General features: G+C 66.0%; 2 protein-coding genes across 3 annotated transcripts in view; one reads left to right on the top strand and one right to left on the bottom strand.

The window, feature by feature from the left end:
• GTF3C2 (general transcription factor IIIC subunit 2) overlaps positions 1 to 9,496 on the top strand; it is a 39,314-nt gene extending 29,818 nt beyond the window's left edge. For both annotated transcript variants that reach the window (XM_039530431.1, XM_039530432.1), the window contains exons 12-18: positions 3,196 to 3,340; positions 3,528 to 3,689; positions 3,825 to 3,912; positions 4,236 to 4,364; positions 5,405 to 5,530; positions 7,897 to 8,004; positions 8,709 to 9,496. In XM_039530431.1, coding sequence (XP_039386365.1) covers positions 3,196 to 3,340; positions 3,528 to 3,689; positions 3,825 to 3,912; positions 4,236 to 4,364; positions 5,405 to 5,530; positions 7,897 to 8,004; positions 8,709 to 8,921 — 971 coding nt within the window. In that variant the 3' untranslated portion in view covers positions 8,922 to 9,496. The remainder of the gene's footprint in view (positions 1 to 3,195; positions 3,341 to 3,527; positions 3,690 to 3,824; positions 3,913 to 4,235; positions 4,365 to 5,404; positions 5,531 to 7,896; positions 8,005 to 8,708) is intronic.
• Positions 9,497 to 16,189: 6,693 nt separating this feature from the next.
• The window catches only part of SLC30A3 (solute carrier family 30 member 3), a 39,259-nt gene continuing 36,762 nt past the window's right edge, over positions 16,190 to 18,686 (bottom strand). Inside the window, exons 7-8 of the mRNA XM_039531508.1 lie at positions 17,449 to 17,583; positions 16,190 to 16,623 (exon numbers count right to left, since the gene is read on the bottom strand). Coding sequence (XP_039387442.1) covers positions 16,478 to 16,623; positions 17,449 to 17,583 — 281 coding nt within the window. The 3' untranslated portion in view covers positions 16,190 to 16,477. The remainder of the gene's footprint in view (positions 16,624 to 17,448; positions 17,584 to 18,686) is intronic.

Below are 18,686 nucleotides of genomic sequence, written 5' to 3'. Positions count from 1 at the left end.
CCTAGTGAAGAAGTTTTTCCTAATATCCAACCTAAACCTCCCCCCACTGCAACTTGATAACGTTACTCCTTGTTCTGTCATCTTCGACCACTGAGAACAGTCTAGATCCATCCTCTTTGGAACCCCCTTTCAGGTAGTTGAAAGCAGCTATCAAATCCCCCCTCATTCTTCTCTTCTGCAGACTAAACAATCCCAGTTCCCTCAGCCTCTCCTCATCAGTCATGTGTTCCAGCCCCTAATCATTTTTGTTGCCCTCTGCTGGACTCTCTCCAATTTATCCACATCCTTCTTGTAGTGTGGGGCCCAAAACTGGACACTACTCCAGATGAGGCCTCACCAATGTCGAATAGAGGGGAATGATCACCTCCCTCGATCTGCTGGCAATGCCCCATACAGCCCAAAATGCCATTAGCCTTCTTGGCAACAAGGACACACTGTTGACTCATATCCAGCTTCTCGTCCACTGTAACCCCTAGGTCCTTTTCTGCAGAACTGCTGCCTACCCACTTGGTCCCTAGTCTGTAGCGGTGCATGGGATTCTTCCTTCCTAAGTGCAGGACTCTGCACTTGTCCTTGTTGAACCTCATCAGCTTTCTTTTGGCCCAATCCTGTAATTTGTCTAGGTCCCTCTGTGTCCTATGTTCTCAGTGGTAGAAGATGACAGAACAAGGATTCTATCCCTATCCTCCAACGTATCTACCACTCCTCCCAATTTAGTGTCATCTGCAGACTTGCTGAGGGTGCAGTCCACGCCGTCCTCCAGATCATTAACGAAGATATTGAACAAAACCGGTCCCAGGACCGACCCTTAGAATCACAGAATATCAGGGTTGGAAGGGACCTCAGGAGGTATCTAGTCCAACCCCCTTGGGGCAATCCGCTTGACACCAGCTACCAGCTAGACATGGAGCCATTGATCACTACCCAACGATCTAGCCAGCTTTCTATCCACGTTACAGTCCATTCATCCAGCCCATACTTCTTTAACTTGCTGGCAAGAATACTGTGGGAGACCGTATCAAAAGCTTTGGTAAAGTCAAGGAATATTTCCCCTCATCCACAGACCCAGTTATCTCCTCATAGAAGGCACTTAGGTTAGTGAGGCTTGACTTACCCTTGGTGAATCCATGCTGACTGTTCCTGATCACTTTCCTCTCCTCTAAGTGCTTCAGAATTGATTCCTTGAGGACCTGCTCCATGATTTTTCCAGGGACTGAGGTGAGGCTGACTGGCCTGTAGTTCCCTGGATCCTCCTCCTTTCCTCTTTTAAAGATGGGGGGCACTACAGTAGCCTTTTTCCAGTCATCCGGGACCTCCCCTGCTCGCCATGAGTTTTCAAAGAGAATAGATTATCTAGTTCTTGTCTATGCGGCTCCTGCAGCGAGCCAGCCCAGCCAGGCCCCTGCAGGAGGCTTGTCCTGTGTCCCATCCAGGTGCAACGCTCCCGGGGCGGATCTGCAGTGTCACCGGCCGCCTGGCCAAACGGGAACCGTGGATCAGCCACCTGCCAGCCCCTAGCACTGAGAGGCCAAGGTGGAGCCATGGTGCAGCCTGGTCAGTGCCAGGCCAGAGCTTGCTGTCTTGCCTCTCTCTGTCAGTCTCCTTGTTTGTTGTCTGAGGTGTGTGTGCTGTCTGAGAGCCACCAGACAGGTCTTGTCTGTCTTCTCCACACCCCGCCATGCTCAGCTGCCACAGCTGGGTGTCGCTCTGCGCTCAGCGGGGTTCCCTTGGGCACTGCAGGGCCGGCCGTGCCAGTGGGTGGGTCCTGGCAGCTGAGTCTCAAATCCCCCAGCTGATGGAGCTCGGCTGTTCTCAGTGGTAGCGGGTGACAGAACAAGGAGCAATGGTCTCAAGTTGCAGTGGGGAGGTTTAGGTTGGATATTGGGAAACACTTTTCACTGGGAGGGTGGTGAAGCACTGGAATGGGTTCCCTAGGGAGGGGGTGGAATCTCCTTCCTTAGAGGTTTTTAAGGCCCGGCTTGACAAAGCCCTGGCTGGGATGATTTAGTTGGGGATTGGTCCTGCTTTGAGCAGGGGGTTGGACTAGATACCTCCTGAGGTCCCTTCCAACCCTGAGATTCTATGATTCTATGGGCCAGGGCTTCAGGAGAAAATCAGTCTCTCCGCCCTGCCCCCCACCACTGGGTGGCTGTCAGGGGTGGCTCCAGGGCACGCGCCCCATGCTGGCTCGGGGTTCTGTGCTTAGATTTCACCCACCCATTATCAGTGCGAACTCCTCAGGCACGATCCCAGCTTCAGCACGGAGGCACAGCCAGTGCCTGGGGCTCTCTGCTCAGTCTTGTCACCCTCGTGGGCCTGCTGGCCCCTTACACCAATATTCCGGTTACTCCCAGCCCCAAAGCACCAGTCCCTCACCCCAGTCTTCAGTCCCACACCAACAGCACTTGTAGCCAACCCTGTCATTAACTGAAGATCCCGGTTGGCTAAGAAGAAGAAATAAGGGTTATTTACAGAGTTAAAGCAGGCAAACACACACACCAACCGGTTAGTCTTGGGTCTCCAAAGGTGGTGGAAGCTGCTGCTCTATGTCCTGTCGGGCAAGCCCAGGCTCAGCAGCAGGGGAACCCTTGCTTTGCCCTCGCAAGGGCCAAGCAGCACGGAGACACAGTTCCTCTTGCCAGGGATTTTTATCCCCTTCACCCAGAGCCCAAGGTGAGGCCAGCAGGTCTCATGTGTCTCCTTCGTGGGGCTGGGGAGGCTTTGTTCTTGGAGAGTTCACAGTGCTCAGTGAACCGCCTTGGTGGGCAGGATAGTGCCTTCTGTAGGAAGCCAGGATTTTCCATGAATTAATGCTGCTTTCTTGGGGTGGATGGCTTGCACCATTAAGTGTTTGCAATGCAAATCTCTACTACCACCTTGTCCCGTGGGGCACAGATGTCAGATGGGAGAGGAGCATCCTGCAGGCATCTCAAAGTCAGAACACCTTGGTATAAGCTTACTCCCTGTGTTAGCGGCACTAGCGCAGATGAGAGCGTGGGTCCTTGGCATGAGCTGGCACCTGGTCTGTCAGCAGCAGTGCCAAGCAGATCTGTACAGAGTCATAAAGATTGGACATAGAAATCAGACAATTCCTACAGCCCCCCTAGCCCCGATGCTGCCTCTTGGCAGGGTGGGGGCTCCCCAGCTCTGGGCTGCCGGTGCTGGGCTCACGGGCATCTTGGTGTGTTCCCCTAGGCACCGTGGCCATCTGGAACCTGCCCACCAAGTCCCTGCTGCAGCGTGTGCGCCAGGCCGATGGCTCCCTCAAGCTCTACCCCTTCAGGTGCTTCCTTGCCCACGACCATGCGGTCAGGAGCATCGAGTGGTGCAAAGTCAACAGGTGAGCAGTGGGCCGGGCGGGGCCCAGCCTGGCTAGGAAAGGCCCTACCCCCACGGGGGGCGGGGGAAGCGTGTTGCTTGCCCGGTTTCCTGTGGGGGAGGGTGTGTGGGCCAGGCCTTTGAGCTGGCCCGGAGGTGATGGGGAGGTGGCCCGGGGCTCTGAGTGCTGCTCCTCTTCTGGCTCTCAGCAACTTCCTGGTTACGGCGGGGAACGACCGGAAGATCAAGTTCTGGGACCTGCGGCGGCTCTACGAGCCCATCAACAGCATCAAGCGTTTCCTGACCACCGAGATCACCTGGCTGCTGCCCTACAATGGCGTCACTGTGGCCCAGGACAACTGCTACGCCTCGTGAGTGACCCTCCCCGTGCCGTGCCGTGCCGCGGCGCGGCTGGGCGCCTGGCTCCTCCCCTGGGCCGGGCCTGCCGGGACCCCGGGGAGAGGGCAGCCTGCCAGCACCGGGCTCTCACTCGCTCTCTCTTGCAGGTACGGACTGTGTGGAATCCACTATATTGACGCCGGCTACCTGGGCTTCAAGGCCTATTTTGTGGCCCCGCGCAAGGGGACTGTGTGGGTAAGAGCTGGTGGGGGGAGGGGTCAGGGTCCTGGGGTGCTTGGGGCCAGCTGTGCCCCATAGCCCATGGAGGGCTGCGGGCTCCTGTGCTCTGCTGGGGTTGGCTCCCGGGGACACGCTGTGCTGCCTGGAGCAGGGCCCCTGGCTCCCACTTGGTCGGAGCCTGTGGCGGGGTGGAGCCGGGGCCCTGGTGCCCGTGGGGTTTCCCCTTTCCTGGCCTGCCCCGTGGTCACCTCTCTGACGTGGTGGCTGAGGCCTGCCGGGGCACCTCTGTCTCGGAGCAGGGCCTGTGCTGACAGCTGTGCTCCCCTCTCCCTGGGCAGAGCATCTCCAGCTCCGACTGGCTGAATGCTGTGGCGGCCGGGGACATCACTGGGGAGCTGCTGGCGGCGGTGCTGCCTGACCTGGCCATGAACCCGCTCAACATCAAGCGGCCCTCGGAGCGCAGATTTGTAAGTCTCTCTCCTTGGGGGAGCAGCCCAGTGGGCCGAGAACCCAGGCTCTGGGGTGCATGGCATGCGACGGGGGCAGGGGCCATGGGGCGCAAGGGCTGAACCGGGTGGGGGGACCATAGAGTTGGGTGGGCAAGTGGTTTGGCAGGATGGGTCCATGGGGCTGGGACAAGTGGGGTGGGGGGGTGAGCTGCTGGGAGGCCCATGGGGCTGGGACAAGTGGGATGGAGGGGTGGGGGGGTGAGCTGCTGGGAGGCCCATGGGGCTGGGGGCAGTGGGATGGAGGGGTGGGGGGGTGAGCTGCTGGGAGGCCCACGGGGCTGGGGGCAGTGGTGCGTGAGGGGCTATGGGGCACAAGGGAGCGAGGGGCCCTGTGGGCACAGCACCAGGGCTGGGGGCAGGGCTGTGGCGGCTGAGGGAATAAAGGGAACACGTGTTAACGTGACCTGGCCCCCATCCAGCCCTGACCTGAGGCCTCGGCCTGTGGTGTCCGTGGCCCCGCCCGTAACGACCTCTGATTAAGGAACAGCCGGCTGGCCCCAGCAACAAGGAAATCTTCCTAAGGCTCTAATTGTACCAGCGTCTCCTGGCCCCTGGCGAGGTTGGGAAGGGGAAGCCCCTGGTAAGACCATCCCTTGGCCAGAGCTACCGTGGTGCAGGGCTGGGCGGCAGTGTCCTCTCGGCCCCTCTCTGGCTGCCCTGGTCAGGAACCTCTCAGGGTCAGGACGAGGGCCCGGGGGGCAGCAAGGATGGTGCCGCACGCTCTAGTAGCCTCCCCCATTCCTACAGCTGCTCTGGTTCCCCACAGCGCTGGGGGGAGCAGCCGGCCCCTCGTTACTGTGCCCAGTGTCTGACAGACCCGTTTTCACTCACTGCCTTCCAGCGCCCCAGCTGGCAGCACCGTCCTTGGCTTCAGACAGGAGCCACGGCGAGGCCCCATTGTCACCCCAGGCCCTGCTCCCCTGGGGGAGAGCGGCCCCAGCCAAGTCCCGGGGGTGGGAGCAGCATGGCCCTGCCCTCAGGACTTGTCTCCTCCCCAGCCCATCTACAAAGCGGATCTGGTGCCCTGCAGCTCTGCGGGAGGCGAGGAGGAGCCGAGGCCGAAGAGCAGGACGTACAGAGAGATGACGAAGGAGCATTGCCTCCGCTTCCAGGACACAGACCTGGTACAGGCGCCAGCTGGGACAACCCAGGGAGCCCCTTTGTCTCCACCCGCCGGTGGGGGGGTGGCTTTCTGCTCCCCTCCCCCTCCTGTGTGTGTGGGGGGGGCTCTCTGCTCCCCTCCCCCTCCTGTGTGTGTGTGGGGGGGCTTTCTGCTCCCCTCCCCCTCCTGTGTGTGTGTGGGGGGGCTTTCTGCTCCCCTCCCCCTCCTGTGTGTGTGGGGGGGTGGCTTTCTGCTCCCCTCCCCCTCCTGTGTGTGTGGGGGGGTGGCTTTCTGCTCCCCTCCCCCCTCCTGTGTGTGTGGGGGGGTGGCTTTCTGCTCCCCTCCTCCTCCTGTGTGTGTGGGGGGGCTCTCTGCTCCCCTCCTCCTCTTCGTCTGTGTGTGGGGGGGCGGCTTTCTGCTCCCCTCCCCCTCTGTGTGGGGGGGGGCTTTCTGCTCCCCTCCCCCTCCTGTGTGTGTGTGGGGGGGCGGCTTTCTGCTCCCCTCCTCCTCCTGTGTGTGTGGGGGGGGCTTTCTGCTCCCCTTCCCCTCCTGTGTGTGGGGGGGGAGACTCTCTGCTCCCCACCCCATACTATGTGTGTGTCTCCTGTGTGGGGCGGCTTTCTGCTCCCCTCCTCCTCTTGGTGTGTGTGGGGGGGTGCTTTCTTCTCCCCTCCCCCCTCCTGTGTGTGTGGGGGGGCAGCTTTCTGCTCCCCTCCCCCCTCCTGTGTGTGTGTGGGGGGGCTCTCTGCTCCCCTCCCCCCTCCTGTGTGTGTGTGGGGGGGGCTCTCTGCTCCCCTCCCCCCTCCTGTGTGTGTGTGTGGGGGGCTCTCTGCTCCCCTCCCCCCACCTGTGTGTGTGTGTGTGGGCAGCTGTCTGCTCCCCTCCCCCCCCCTGTGTGTGTGGGGGGGGGCAGCTTTCTCTCCTCCCCTCCTGTGTGTGAGGGGGGGCTCTCTGCTCCCCACCCCCGCCTGTGTGTGTGGGGGGGAGGCTTTCTGCTCCCCTTCCCCTCCTGTGTGTGTGAGGGGGGGCTCTCTGCTCCCCTCCTCCTCTTCGTGTGTGTGTGTGGGGGGCGGCTTTCTGCTCCCTTCCTCCTCCTGTGTGTGTGTGTGTGTGGGGCAGCTTTCTGCTCCCCTCCCCCCTCCTGTGTGTGTGTGGGGGGCAGCTTTCTGCTCCCCTCCCCCCTCCTGTGTGTGTGGGGCAGCTTTCTGCCCCCTCCCCTCCTGTGTGTGTGTGGGGGCTCTCTGCTCCCTCCCCTCCTGTATGTGTGGGGCAGCTTTCTGCGCCCCTCCCCCCTCCTGTGTGTGTGTGGGGGGTGGCTTTCTGCTCCCCTCCCCCCTCCTGTGTGTGTGTGTGGGGGGGTGGCTTTCTGCTCCCCTCCCCCCTCCTGTGTGTGTGGGGGGTGGCTTTCTGCTCCCCACCTCCTCCTCCTGTGTGTGTGTGGGGGTGGCTTTCTGCTCCCCTACTCCTCCTGTGTGTGGGGGGGGGTGGCTTTCTGCTCCCCACCTCCACTTCGTGTGGGTGGGTGGGGGGCGGCTTTCTCCTCCCAGCCTCATCCTGGGTGTGTGTGGGGCATCTTTCTGCTCCCCTCCCCCCTCCTGTGTGTGTGTGGGGGGGGCTCTCTGCTCCCCTCCCCCCTCCTGTGTGTGTGGGGGGGGCAGCTTTCTGCTCCCCTCCCCCCTCCTGTGTGTGTGTGGGGGGGCTCTCTGCTCCCCTCCCCTCCTGTATGTGGGGGGGGCAGCTTTCTGCTCCCCTCCCTCCTCCTGTGTGTGTGGGGGGGGTGGCTTTCTGCTCCCCTCCCCCCTCCTGTGTGTGTGTGGGGGTGGCCCTCCTGTGTGTGCCCACCCCTACTGTGTGTGTGTGAGGGGGCTCTCTGCCTCCTTCTCTGTGTGTGGGGCGGCTTTCCTCCCCTCCTGTGTGTGTGTTGTGTATGTGGGGGGGCGGCTTTCTGCTCCCCTCCTCCTCCTGTGTGTGTGGGGGGCTTTCTGCTCCCCTACCCCCTTCTGTGTGTGGGGAGACTCTCTGCTCCCCAACCCCTACTGTGTGTGTGTGAGGGGGGGCTCTCTGCTCCCCTCTCCCTCCTGTGTGTGTGCTGAGAGCCAGTGCAGAGCACTACCCACAAGGCCGCCTGGCCCGCAGGCCGGCCCCTGGCCCCTGGCCTGCCCCTGGCCCGCGGCCCTGCTGGGCTGTGCAGGCTGGCTGGGCGCCCCACAGTGCTCCGAGCTGTGAGCTGCTGCCAAGGGGGCTGTGAGCGTTCAGGCCGCTGTGTTCGTGGGGCCCAAGAGCTGAGGGGGTGGCTGCGCCCAGGGTCAGACGCCCACCCTGGCCCCAGTTTGCCCTTCCGGGGGCCCGGCCCCAGCGTCCTGCTCACTCTGTACCCTGCCCCCCCAGCGCAACTTCCGAAACTTCTTCAGCCGGGAGCCCATGCGCAGGATGCACGAGCAGGAGGTGAAGGCTGAGCTGAGCCTGGACCGCATGCAGCTGGAGTCCATCCACAAGGTGAGCGCCAGCCCGCAGCCCTGTGCCGGAGAACTCTCCCTGTAAGCCCGGTCGCTGCTCCTCCCTGCCGTGCTGGAGGGGCCCGGTCCCCCTTCACCCCTGCTGTGCTGGAGGGTCCTGCCCCCGCCAACGGTCCCCTTTCATTCCTGCCATGCCAGGCTGGGCCTGACCTCCCCCCCACCGTGCCAGTCCCAGCAGGATCTCCATGTGCTCTCCCTGCACTGTCCCTAGAGCCTTGCCGTGGGGGGGGGGGGGGGGGAGGGTGCTGAGGGGCAGGACTGGACCCCAGGGGACTTGGGGGTGGGACCTGGCTCAGCCCAGGTAGGATCCCCCCAGGCTGCAGCCGGAGCCCCTTGCCACCCGCTGCCTGCCCTCCCCCTCTGAGTCAGTGCACAGTGTGAGGTGGAGATGCAGAGTATGTGGGGCAGGGCTGGGATGGGGCAGGAGACCTGAAGCCACTGGCCTCTGGGCTGCTGAGCGCCCCCCCCTCCCCGCAGCTGGGGCAGGGCCAAGGGCAGCCCAGGGGGCCCCAGGACATGCAGCAGGGGCAGCCGGCCTGTCTGTCCCATAGGGCGGGGGGCGAGCAGCCCCTCACAGTCAGAAGGATGAGCTGTGACCCCCTGTCCTGCTCAGACCCCCCCACACACACACACTGTCACTCAGCCCCCACCCCTGTGAGCTGCCTGACGCTCCTCTCCTGGCAGGTTCGCTTCAGCCCCAACCTGGACTCTCACGGCTGGCTGGTGTCGGGCGGCCAGTCGGGCATCGTGCGGGCGCACTGCCTGGTGGGGCTCACCTCCCCTGTGGGCCACAAGCTGCTCCGGGAGTGCCAGGCCCAGTTCAGCGCCATGGACGGGGACAGGCCGGAGAGCCCCAGCGGCAGGCTTGCCGAGCACGGCCTCCTGCAGGAACAGTAGCCACCCGACCGCCGTCGGCCAGAGCCCTGCACGGGGAGCTGGCTCCAGGCTGCAGCGCCTTCCGGGGCTCACCAGGCCTGGGAGGAGACCCGAGCAGCCCAGCCAGGGTCCCTCCTCCAGGCACTCAGGCTTGGGACGGTTCAGTGCATCCTGCCGCTCCCATCTGTCCCCCGCGGGGTGCGGGCCTGGGCCTGAGCGCCACGGGGGCAGGCTGGGCGAGCTGTGGCTAGACCCAGCCTGTGAGCCGGGGGCAGACCTGTGCAGGGGCCTCTCACCCACCTGTGGGGAGTGGTGGGGGCTGACGCTCTGCGCAGGGGCCTCTCCCCCGGCCCTGGAAGTGTGTGTGGGGGGGGGGCTGACGCTCTGCGCAGGGGCCCCTCCCCCGGCCCTGGAAGTGTGTGTGTGGGGGGGCTGACACTCTGTGCAGGGGCCCCTCACCCAGCCCTGGAAGTGCGGGGGGGGGGGTGCTGATGCTCTGTTCAGGGGCCCCTCCCCCGGCCCTGGAAGTGTTGGAGGGGTGGGTGCTGATGCTCTGTTCAGGGGCCCCTCCCCCGGCCCTGGAAGTGCGGGGGCGGGTGGGGGCTGATGCTCTGTGCAGGGGCCCCTCCCCTGGCCCTGGAAGTGTGGGGGGGTGGGGGCTGATGCTCTGTGCAGGGGCCCCTCCCCCGGCCCTGGAAGTGCGGGGGGTGGGGGGGCTGACGCTCTGTGCAGGAGCCCCTCCCCCGGCCCTGGAAGTGCGGGGGGGTGGGGGCTGACGCTCTGTGCAGGGGCCCCTCCCCTGGCCCTGGACGGGTGGGGGGGGGGCTGACGCTCTGTGCAGGGGCCCCTCACCCAGCCCTGGAAGTGCGGGGGCTGATGCTCTGTGCAGGGGCCCTCCTGGCCCTGGAAGTGCGGGGGCTGACGCTCTGTGCAGGGGCCTCCCTGGCCCTGGAAGTGCGGGGGGGGGGGGCTGATGCTCTGTGCAGGGGCCCCTCCCACGGCCCTGGAAGTGCGGGGGGGGGCTGACGTTCTGTGCAGGGGCCCCTCCCCTGGCCCTGGAAGTGTGGGGGGGGGGGCTGACGCTCTGTGCAGGGGCCCCTCCCCCCGGGGTGAGCCCGTGTGTGTAGCATTGTGGTTTTGTGCCTGTTGCTGTCTGGTCGTCGCCTGGCTCAGGCCCCACCTGCAGGCCCGGGCACGGGTGCCTGTGGGCACCAGGGGAGGCTGCAGAGCAGCTGTGGGGCCGGGCCCAGGCTGTACGAGCAGCGCCTCGCACCCAGGCCAGGAGCCGAGAACTCGCTCACATTGAGCCGCTGTGATCTTAACTGTTCAATAAAGGGTTTGTTTTTTAAAGGGTCCTCGTGGTTTTCTGCTCCTTGGAGCAGGATGGGCGGGGGTCTGGGTGAGGCCCTGCATCGGGCTGGCAGGGAGCACTGGGTGCATGGGGTGCCGGGGGGACTGGTGGGAGGTGGCAGGGGCACTGTGCTGGGTGGGGCTAGTAGGGCAGGGCTGGAAGGGCGGGGGTAAGGCACCAGGCAGGGAGCGGGGGTGCTGGGGGGCGGCGCCAGGCAGGGCTGCTGGGGGCAGGGGCGCGGGAGGGGGTGGGTAGGGAGCAGTGGGGGGGCACTGGGCGGTTGTGGCGCCAGCAGGGCTGCTGGGGCAGGGGCGCTGGATGGGGTTGGTAGGGAGCAGTGGGGGCACTGGGTGGGTGTGGCCAGCAGCTGCTGGGGGCAGGGGCGCTGGATGGGGTTGGTATGGAGCAGTGGGGGCACTGGGCGGGTGGCGCCAGGCAGGGCTGCTGGGGGCAGGGGCGCTGGATGGGGTTGGTAGGGAGCAGTGGGGGCACTGGGCGGGTGGCGCCAGGCAGGGCTGCTGGGGGCAGGGGCGCTGGATGGGGTTGGTAGGAGCAGTGGGGGCACTGGGCGGGTGGCGCCAGGCAGGGCTGCTGGGGGCAGGGGCGCTGGATGGGGTTGGTATGGAGCAGTGGGGCACTGGGCGGGTGGCGCCAGGCAGGGCTGCTGGGGGCAGGGGCGCTGGATGGGGTTGGTAGGGAGCAGTGGGGGCACTGGGTGGGTGGCGCCAGGCAGGGCTGCTGGGGGCAGGGGCGCTGGATGGGGTTGGTGGGGACACTGGGCGGGGGCGCCAGGCAGGGCTGCTGGGGGCAGGGGCTGGATGGGGTTAGTGGGGAGCAGTGGGGGCACTGGCGGTTGGCAGCCAGGCTGCTGGGGCAGGGGCGCTGGATGGGGTTGGTATGGAGCAGTGGGGGCACTGGGCGGGTGGCACCAGGCAGGGCTGCTGGGGGCAGGGGCGCTGGATGGGGTTGGTATGGAGCAGTGGGGGCACTGGGTGGGTGGCGCCAGGCAGGGCTGCTGGGGGCAGGGGCGCTGGATGGGGTTGGTGGGGAGCAGTGGGGCACTGGGCGGGTGGCGCCAGACAGGGCTGCTGGGGCAGGGGCGCTGGATGGGGTTGGTAGGAGCAGTGGGGTGCTGGGTGGGTGTGGCGCCAGGCAGGGCTGGTGGGGAGCAGGAGGCGCTGGATGGGGTTGGTGGGGACACTGGGCGGGTGGTGCCAGACAGGGCTGCTGGGGCAGGGGCGCTGGATGGGGTTGGTAGGGAGCAGTGGGGGTGCTGGGTGGTGTGGCGCCAGGCAGGGCTGGTGGGGAGCAGGGGCGCTGGATGGGGTTCGTGGGGACACTGGGTGGGTGTGGCACCAGGCAGGGCTGCTGGGGGGCAGGGGGCGCTGGATGGGGTTGGTGGGGGGGGCACTGGGCGGGTGGGGCGCCAGGCAGGGCTGCTGGGGGGCAGGGGGGCGCTGGGTGGGGTTGGTGGGGAGCAGTGGGGGGGCACTGGGCGGGTGGGGTGCCAGGCAGGGGGGTGCTGGATGGGGTTGGTACGGCACAGACGTGCCCCACTTGCTGCCTTGTGCTCTGGGAGGCCGGTAGCCTTGTCCCCCCGCGAAGGGCAGGCTTGGGGCCCCCTGCCGCTGGCACGAGGCCGGGCCCTGGTGCTGTCAGAGCTGGGGCAGCTCGCTGGCTGGGGGGGGCAGGGTGCGCCCCACTCCCCAGGCGAAGGCACATGAGCCCCCGAACCCCCGCTGTGCTGCGTGTAGCCCGCCCAGCCCAGCCCAGCCCAGCCCACAAACAGCAGCAAAGATCACGGGGGCTTGTCTGAGGGGGACAGTTTATTGGAGTCGTCGGTGGTGTCTCCGCTGCCTTCGCGTCTGGACGCAGGTTCCTCCCCCAGATGAGCACAGACAGACACTGACGGACGGACGGACGGACGGCACGGGGGGACGGACAGCGACACACGGCCCACGCGGGGCGACAGCGACAAAGCTGTGACACGGGCTGGGGCAGCACCGGGGCGGGGGCAGCACAGCGGGGGCAGCGGGGGGAACCAGCGGGGGGCAGTACGGGGGTTAGCGAGGGCGGAGGCTGGGGCAGGGAGGGGGGCAAGGAGGGGGGGGGGTACAGAGGGGCGCAGGGCGAGGGAAGGGGCCAGCCGGGGTACCAGGCCAGTACCTCGGGGAACCAGGGTGGGGCAGTACCGGGACTGGGGCAGCACAGCGGGGCAGTACCGGGGGAACCAGAGCGGGGCAGTACCGGGAGGGGGTTAACCAGAGCGGGGCAGTACCGGGGTTAAGCAGAGTCGGGGCAGTACCGGGAGGGGGGGTTAAGCCGAGTCGGGGCGTGCAGCTGGGAAGGGACGCTCCAGAGCCAGCTCCCTACCTGGCACGCTCAGGGAGGCAGAGCTGCTGCCATCGCAGCAGCCGGATGAGGGGGAGGTTCCCGGTTTGGGCCTCTTGGCCCCTCCTAGGGCAGAGCAGCGCCCGGGACCCCCAGGCCAGAGGGGTCTCTCGTCATCTACTCTGAGCCCCTGCATCACGCAGGCCAGAGACCTGCCCCAGGGCAGAGTGGTTAGAAGAACATCCCGTCGGGTGAAAAAATCCACCACGACCCTGGGGAACTTGTTCCCATGGGTAATTCCCCTCACCGTGTACATCTCCGCTCCAGTCCCTGTCTGGCTTCCGCTTCCAGCCCTGGGCCTGTGTTCGACCCTCCTCGGCCAGACGGACGAGCCCACTTGAGCCCCACGTCGGTACTTGCAGCCTGGGCTCAAGTCACCCCTCACCCTCTCTTTGCTAGGCTAAATCGAGGGCGTTCCTGGCGTCTAGCCTTGCAGACAGGTTATCTAATCCCTTAATGATTCTCATGGGTCTTCTCTGCCCCCTCTCCAGTTTATCAACCTCCTCCCTGAACTAGACAGGGGATCCCAGCAGCGGTCGCACCGCTGCCAAATACAAAGAGAAAGTAACCGACTTCTACGTGAAAGTCCTGTTTGTGCAGCCCAGGGTCACATTCGCCCTTTCGGCCACAGCATCCCGCTGAGAGCTCCCGTGAGAACATAGAAATGACCAGAGCGGGTCAGACCACGGGTCCATCCTGCCCAGTGTCCTGTCTGCCAGAGGGAAGGACCAGACCAGGGAATCGTCTGGTGATCCATCCCCTGTCGCCCATTCCCGGCTCCTGGCAAACAGGTCTAGGGGTGCCCCGAACATGGCGTTGTGACCCCGCCCGTCTTGGCTGCTGGCTCCATCCTCCAGAATGTATCGAATTCCCTTTGGACCGACGCACAACATCCCCGGCAGCGCGCTCCACAGGCTGACTGTGCGTGGTGTGAACGGCCTTCTGTTTGTTTTAAACCTGCTGCCTGTCCATGTCATCGAGTGACCCGCAGTTGTTGGGTTACGAGAAGGAGTAAACAGCTGCCGGACTCACTCTCTCCACCCCAGTCACGATTTTACAGACCTCTGTCGTATCCCCCCTTCGTCCGTCGCCTCGTTGCCAAGCTGAACGGCCCCGTCTGGTTAATCTCCCCTCAGACACCAGCTGTTCCACCCCCGGATCATTAGTGTTGCCCTTCTCTGTACTCTCCTCGCTTGTAACAAGTCTGGGTGACCAGCTCTGCGCGCAGGATTCAGGCTGGGGGCGTCCCCCGGGTTCATACAGAGGCACATGGTAGTTTCTGTCTTATTATCGATCCCTTTCCTGATGGGTCCCAACGTGTTTCACTCCTTTGGAGCGCTGCTGCTGCCGCTCTGCTGCCCGGGCACCCAGATTTGTAACTCTTCCCCGTCTGCTCTGGGCAGAACGAGCCGTCCTGTGCCCAAGGGGCACGAGCAGGGCGCACACAAGCCCTCACGCCTGGCATGTGGCTGTGGCTCCTCCTGCAGCAGGTGGGATGGGGGGTCTGGGGTTTGCCTGCCCGTGGGCGGGAGGGGCTGCTGCCCTGGCCTGGGCACTGAGCAGCTGCCGCCAGCAGGAATCCAGCTTCCTTGTCCACTTCCCCTCTCCACCAGCACTGGGGCCCCGCCCCGCCTGGGGCCACGCCCCGCTGGCACTGGGGCCCCGCCCTGGGCCACGCCCCGCTGGCACTGGGGCCCCGCCCCGCCCTGGGCCACACCCCACCGGCACTGGGGCCCCGCCCCATCCTGGGCCACGCCCCACCGGCACTGGGGCCCCTCCTGCCCTGGGCCACACCCCACCGGCACTGGGGCCCCTCCCTGCCCTGGGCCACACCCCACCGGCACTGGGGCCCTCCCTGCCCTGGGCCACGCCCGCCGGCACTGGGGCCCCACCACGCCCTGGGCCGTGCCCCACCAGCACTGGGGCCCCGCCACGCCCTGGGTCGTGCCCCGCCAACACTGGGGCCCCGCCCCGCCCTGGGCCACGCCCTGCCGGCACTGGGGCCCCGCCCCGCCCTGGGACACGCCCTGCCGGCACTGGGGCCCCGCCCCACCCTGGGCCACGCCCCAGAAGTGCTGCTGGCAGGGGGCTGCCAGGGAGGGGTTCTAAGCAGGGAGCCGGGGTGGGGACAAATACCCTTCTCTGCGGGTCCTGGCAGGGAGCATGACAGACACTGCAGGCCGGCTGCACGGGAGTGTGAGCCCAGGCCCCTGCTGCTTAGAGGGCTGGCGCCTCCCCCCACCAAGGCAGGGCTGGGCTGCTGGGGGCGGGAGGGGGCTGTCCGGCTAACTCCCCACACAGCTGGGGGTGGTGCGTGGCAGAGTCAGCTGCAGTAACTAGTGGCCTGATGCTGCCCTGACCCCCCGGCACTGGTCCCTCAGCAGGCTTGGGCATGATAGACTGGAACTGGAAAAGGTTCAGAAAAGGGCTGAGGAGAGATTAACCAGCCGGGGACTCGTCAGCTTGGCAAAGAGACGACTAAGGGGGGACATGGCAGAGGTCTGTAAAATCATGACTGGTGGGGAGAGAGTGACGTGGGAAGTGTTGTTTGCTCCTCATAACACGGGGACTAGGGGTCACCACATGAAATGAACAGGCAGCAGGTTGAAAACAAACACAAGGCACAGTCGACCTGGGGAACTCCTCGCCAGGGGATGTAGGGAAGGCCAAGACTATAACAGAAGTTCCTGGAGGACGGGTCCATCAGTGGCTATTAGCCAGGCTGGGCAGGGATGGTGCCCCAGCCTCTGTCTGCCAGGAGCTGAGAATGAGCGCCGGGGGCCGGGGGGGGGAGAGGGTCACTTGATGACTTAGGCGCCGACTCCGTGGATGCTCCGGGGCTGGAGCATCCACAGGAAAAAACTGGTGGGTGCTTTGCACCCCCTGGCAGCCAAGCGCCTCTCCCGCCCCTGCCCCACCTCCTCTGCCTCCTCCCCGAGTGCGCCGCGTCCTCGCTCCTCTGCCTCCCGCCCAGCGCTTCCCGCCCGGCTGCAGCCAAACAGCTGTTTGCACGCTCGGGGGCGGGGGCGGGGGTGGGACTGTGGCACGCTCAGGGGAGGAGGTGGGGCCGGGGCGGGGCAGTGGGGAAGGGGTTGGAATAGGGGCAGGGAGGGAACGGAGTTGGGGCAGGGCTTTGGGGAAGGGGTTAGGATGGGGGTGGGGCAGGGGCAGGGCGTTGGGGCCGGGGTTAGGCTGGGGGTGGGGCAGAGGGGGGTCAAACACCCCACAGGAAAGAGGGACAGTCGGCGCCTGGGCTTGCTGAGTCCCTGTGGGGCACCTGGCACCGGCTGGAGACCTGGCTAGAGGGACCCTTGCTCTGACCCGCTGTGGCCCTTGCTGTCAGGAGCAGGACGGAGCACAGCAGGACTATGTCAGTGCCCGTGGGCGGGCGCAGGGCCCCAGCACAGCAGCGGTGGGAGCAGCACCAGGGCAGAGTCACCCCGGCGCGGGGTGCAGGGAGCCTGGCGCTCTCACCCTGCAGGGGGCGCTCTGCAGCGCACCCCACTGCCCAAAGGCAGGCTGCCCGGATGGGCCCCGGGGCGGTGGCTCCCCCATTTCCCAAGAGCTCACCAGAGGCAGATGGGGAGAAGGGTCCCAGCAGGGCCCCTCTGCCCGAGCTCCAGCTGCCCCATGGCTCTCCCCTACCTGTGGGGGGCAGCCCCAGGGTCAGTGTGGGTGGGGCTCTTGCACCCCATTGGCAGTGCAAAGAGCCAAGGCTAGGGCCTGGTGGGGCAGCCCCACAGCCAGCTGGCTGGACGTGGGGGCCTGCTGGGCAGAGCAGAGGCTGGGGCTGGGGCGTCTCCATCTCTGGTGCCAAGCGCTGCGGGCCCAGTGCTCAGTCCCGGGGGTCCTGGCACTGGCGGCAGGCAGCCATGTCCTCCAGGTACCGCTCCACCTGCACCGTGCACGAGACGAAGCCAAAGGTTCTCTGCAGCTGGGCGGTGGCTTCCTGCAGCACGTCTTCCATGTCCGCGCCGGCACCTGCAGGCAAAGGGGGCAGCCCAGCCCCCTGTGAGCATCTCCTGGGGGGGGGCCTGCAGGGACCATGTGCTGGGGGCGGGGCTTAAAGGGACCACCTATCAGGTGTGGGGCCTGCAGGGACCAGGTACCAGGGGGCGGGGCCTGCAGGAATCACATCACGGAGGAGGGGCTAGCAGGGACCACCTATCAGGTGTGGGGCCTGCAGGGACCAGGTACTGGGGGGCGGGGCCTGCAGGAATCACATCGCGGAGGAGGGGCTAGCAGGGACCACCTATCAGGTGTGGGGCCTGCAGGGACCAGGTACCAGGGGGTGGGGCCTGCAGCAATCACATCACGGAGGAGGGGCTAGCAGGGACCACCTATCAGGTGTGGGGCCTGCAGGGACCAGGTACCAGGGGGCGGGGCCTGCAGGAATCACATCACGGAGGAGGGGCTAGCAGGGACCACCTATCAGGTGTGGGGCCTGCAGGGACCAGGTACTGGGGGGCGGGGCCTGCAGGAATCACACTGCGGAGGAGGGGCTAGCAGGGAGCACCTATCAGGTGTGGGGCCTGCAGGGACCAGGTACTGGGGGGCGGGGCCTGCAGGAATCACACCGCGGAGGAGGGGCTAGCAGGGAGCACCTATCAGGTGTGGGGCCTGCAGGGACCAGGTACTGGGGGGCGGGGCCTGCAGGAATCACACCGCGGAGGAGGGGCTAGCAGGGAGCACATGTCAGGGTGGAACATGCAAGGACCCCATTCTGGTAGGGGGAGGGGTGCCCCACAGCTGCCCCACAGCTGCGCTGGAGGGCGGGGTCAGGTGGGGGGGTGGCGGAGGACTCACCAACTGCCACGTGCACAGACACCACGTGGTGGCCGAGGGTCAGGGCCCAGAGGTGCAGGTTGTGGGCGTCCTTCACGTCCTTCACGGCCAGCAGCACGTCCTTCACTGCACTGAACTCGACACCCCGCGGCGCCCCTGGGGCCAAAGAGGGAGGGTGAGCCTGGCACCGGGGCAGCCCAGCTCCTGGGGGTTCAGGCGGGCGGCTCCCCCAGCCTGGCAGGGCTCCAGCCCTGGCACAGGGGCTCCCCAGGGCTCTCTGGAGGGGACGCCAGAGCGGCGCTGGAGCAGGCTGCGGAGGGAGGGGCCAGGCTGGCCTGGGGTGGCCCCATGGAGCCTGTGAGGGTGGGGGCAGGAGATGCACCCAGAGCAGGGGACTCACTGGGTGGCTGGAACGGGCGGGCGGGGTGCTGTGGGCATGGGGAGGAGTGTGCTGGGCTCAGGGACTCGCTGGGCAGCCAGGACCTAGGAGCCCCCCCCCCCCCGGCAGAGCTAGGATGAGGTATGACCCGTCCCCCCCAAGCATTGGCAGGAGCATGCCAGGGCCAGGCTGCCCACGTCCTCCCATTGCCCAGCCAGGCGCTGGTGGGGTCCTCAGAACTCAGGCCAGCCAGAGTCCCTCGTCGGCGACCCCTGCCCTGAGCCCAGGAACCTGCGTTGAGCTAACACACAGGTGAGCAAACTACGGCCCATGGGCCACATCCAGCCTGCGGGACGGTCCTGCTCGGCCCCTGAGCTCCTGGCCCGGGCTGCTCGCCCCAGCCCCTCCCCCACAGCCACGGGATGGGGGGGTTGGATAAGGGGCGGGGGTGCCGGGGGGGCAGTCAAGGGACAGGGAGCAGGGGGCGGTTGGATGGGGGCGGAGGTTTGGGGGTGGGGTGCGGTCAGGGGATGGGGAACAGGGGCGGTTGGATAGGGCAGAGGTTCTGGGGGAGGGCAGGGGACGGGGAACAGGGGGAGTGAGATAGCGGGTGGGGTCCCGGGGGCGGTTAGGGGCAGGAGTCCCAGGAGGGGGTGGTCAGGGCACGAGGAGCGGGGTGTGTGTGTGAGGTTATGAGTGTGATATAATATCTCATTGGAAGGTGGCAGGGCCAGACAGAGTTAATTACCTCCCAGACTGACCCGACCCCTGGGTGAACCTTAGAGACTGGTTAGGAAGATCTGTAAATGACCAGAGCTTTGAAATGCAGCCGCATTGTTAGAGGCAGAAGGGGAGGTGTTTGCTCAGGGCTTGGGATGTA

Source organism: Mauremys reevesii, linkage group 3 (assembly GCF_016161935.1).
Source record: "Mauremys reevesii isolate NIE-2019 linkage group 3, ASM1616193v1, whole genome shotgun sequence".
NCBI classification, from domain to species: domain Eukaryota; kingdom Metazoa; phylum Chordata; order Testudines; family Geoemydidae; genus Mauremys; species Mauremys reevesii.
The sequence above is the reverse complement of the archived record's forward strand: the minus strand, read 5'-3'. Positions and strand labels throughout refer to the sequence as shown.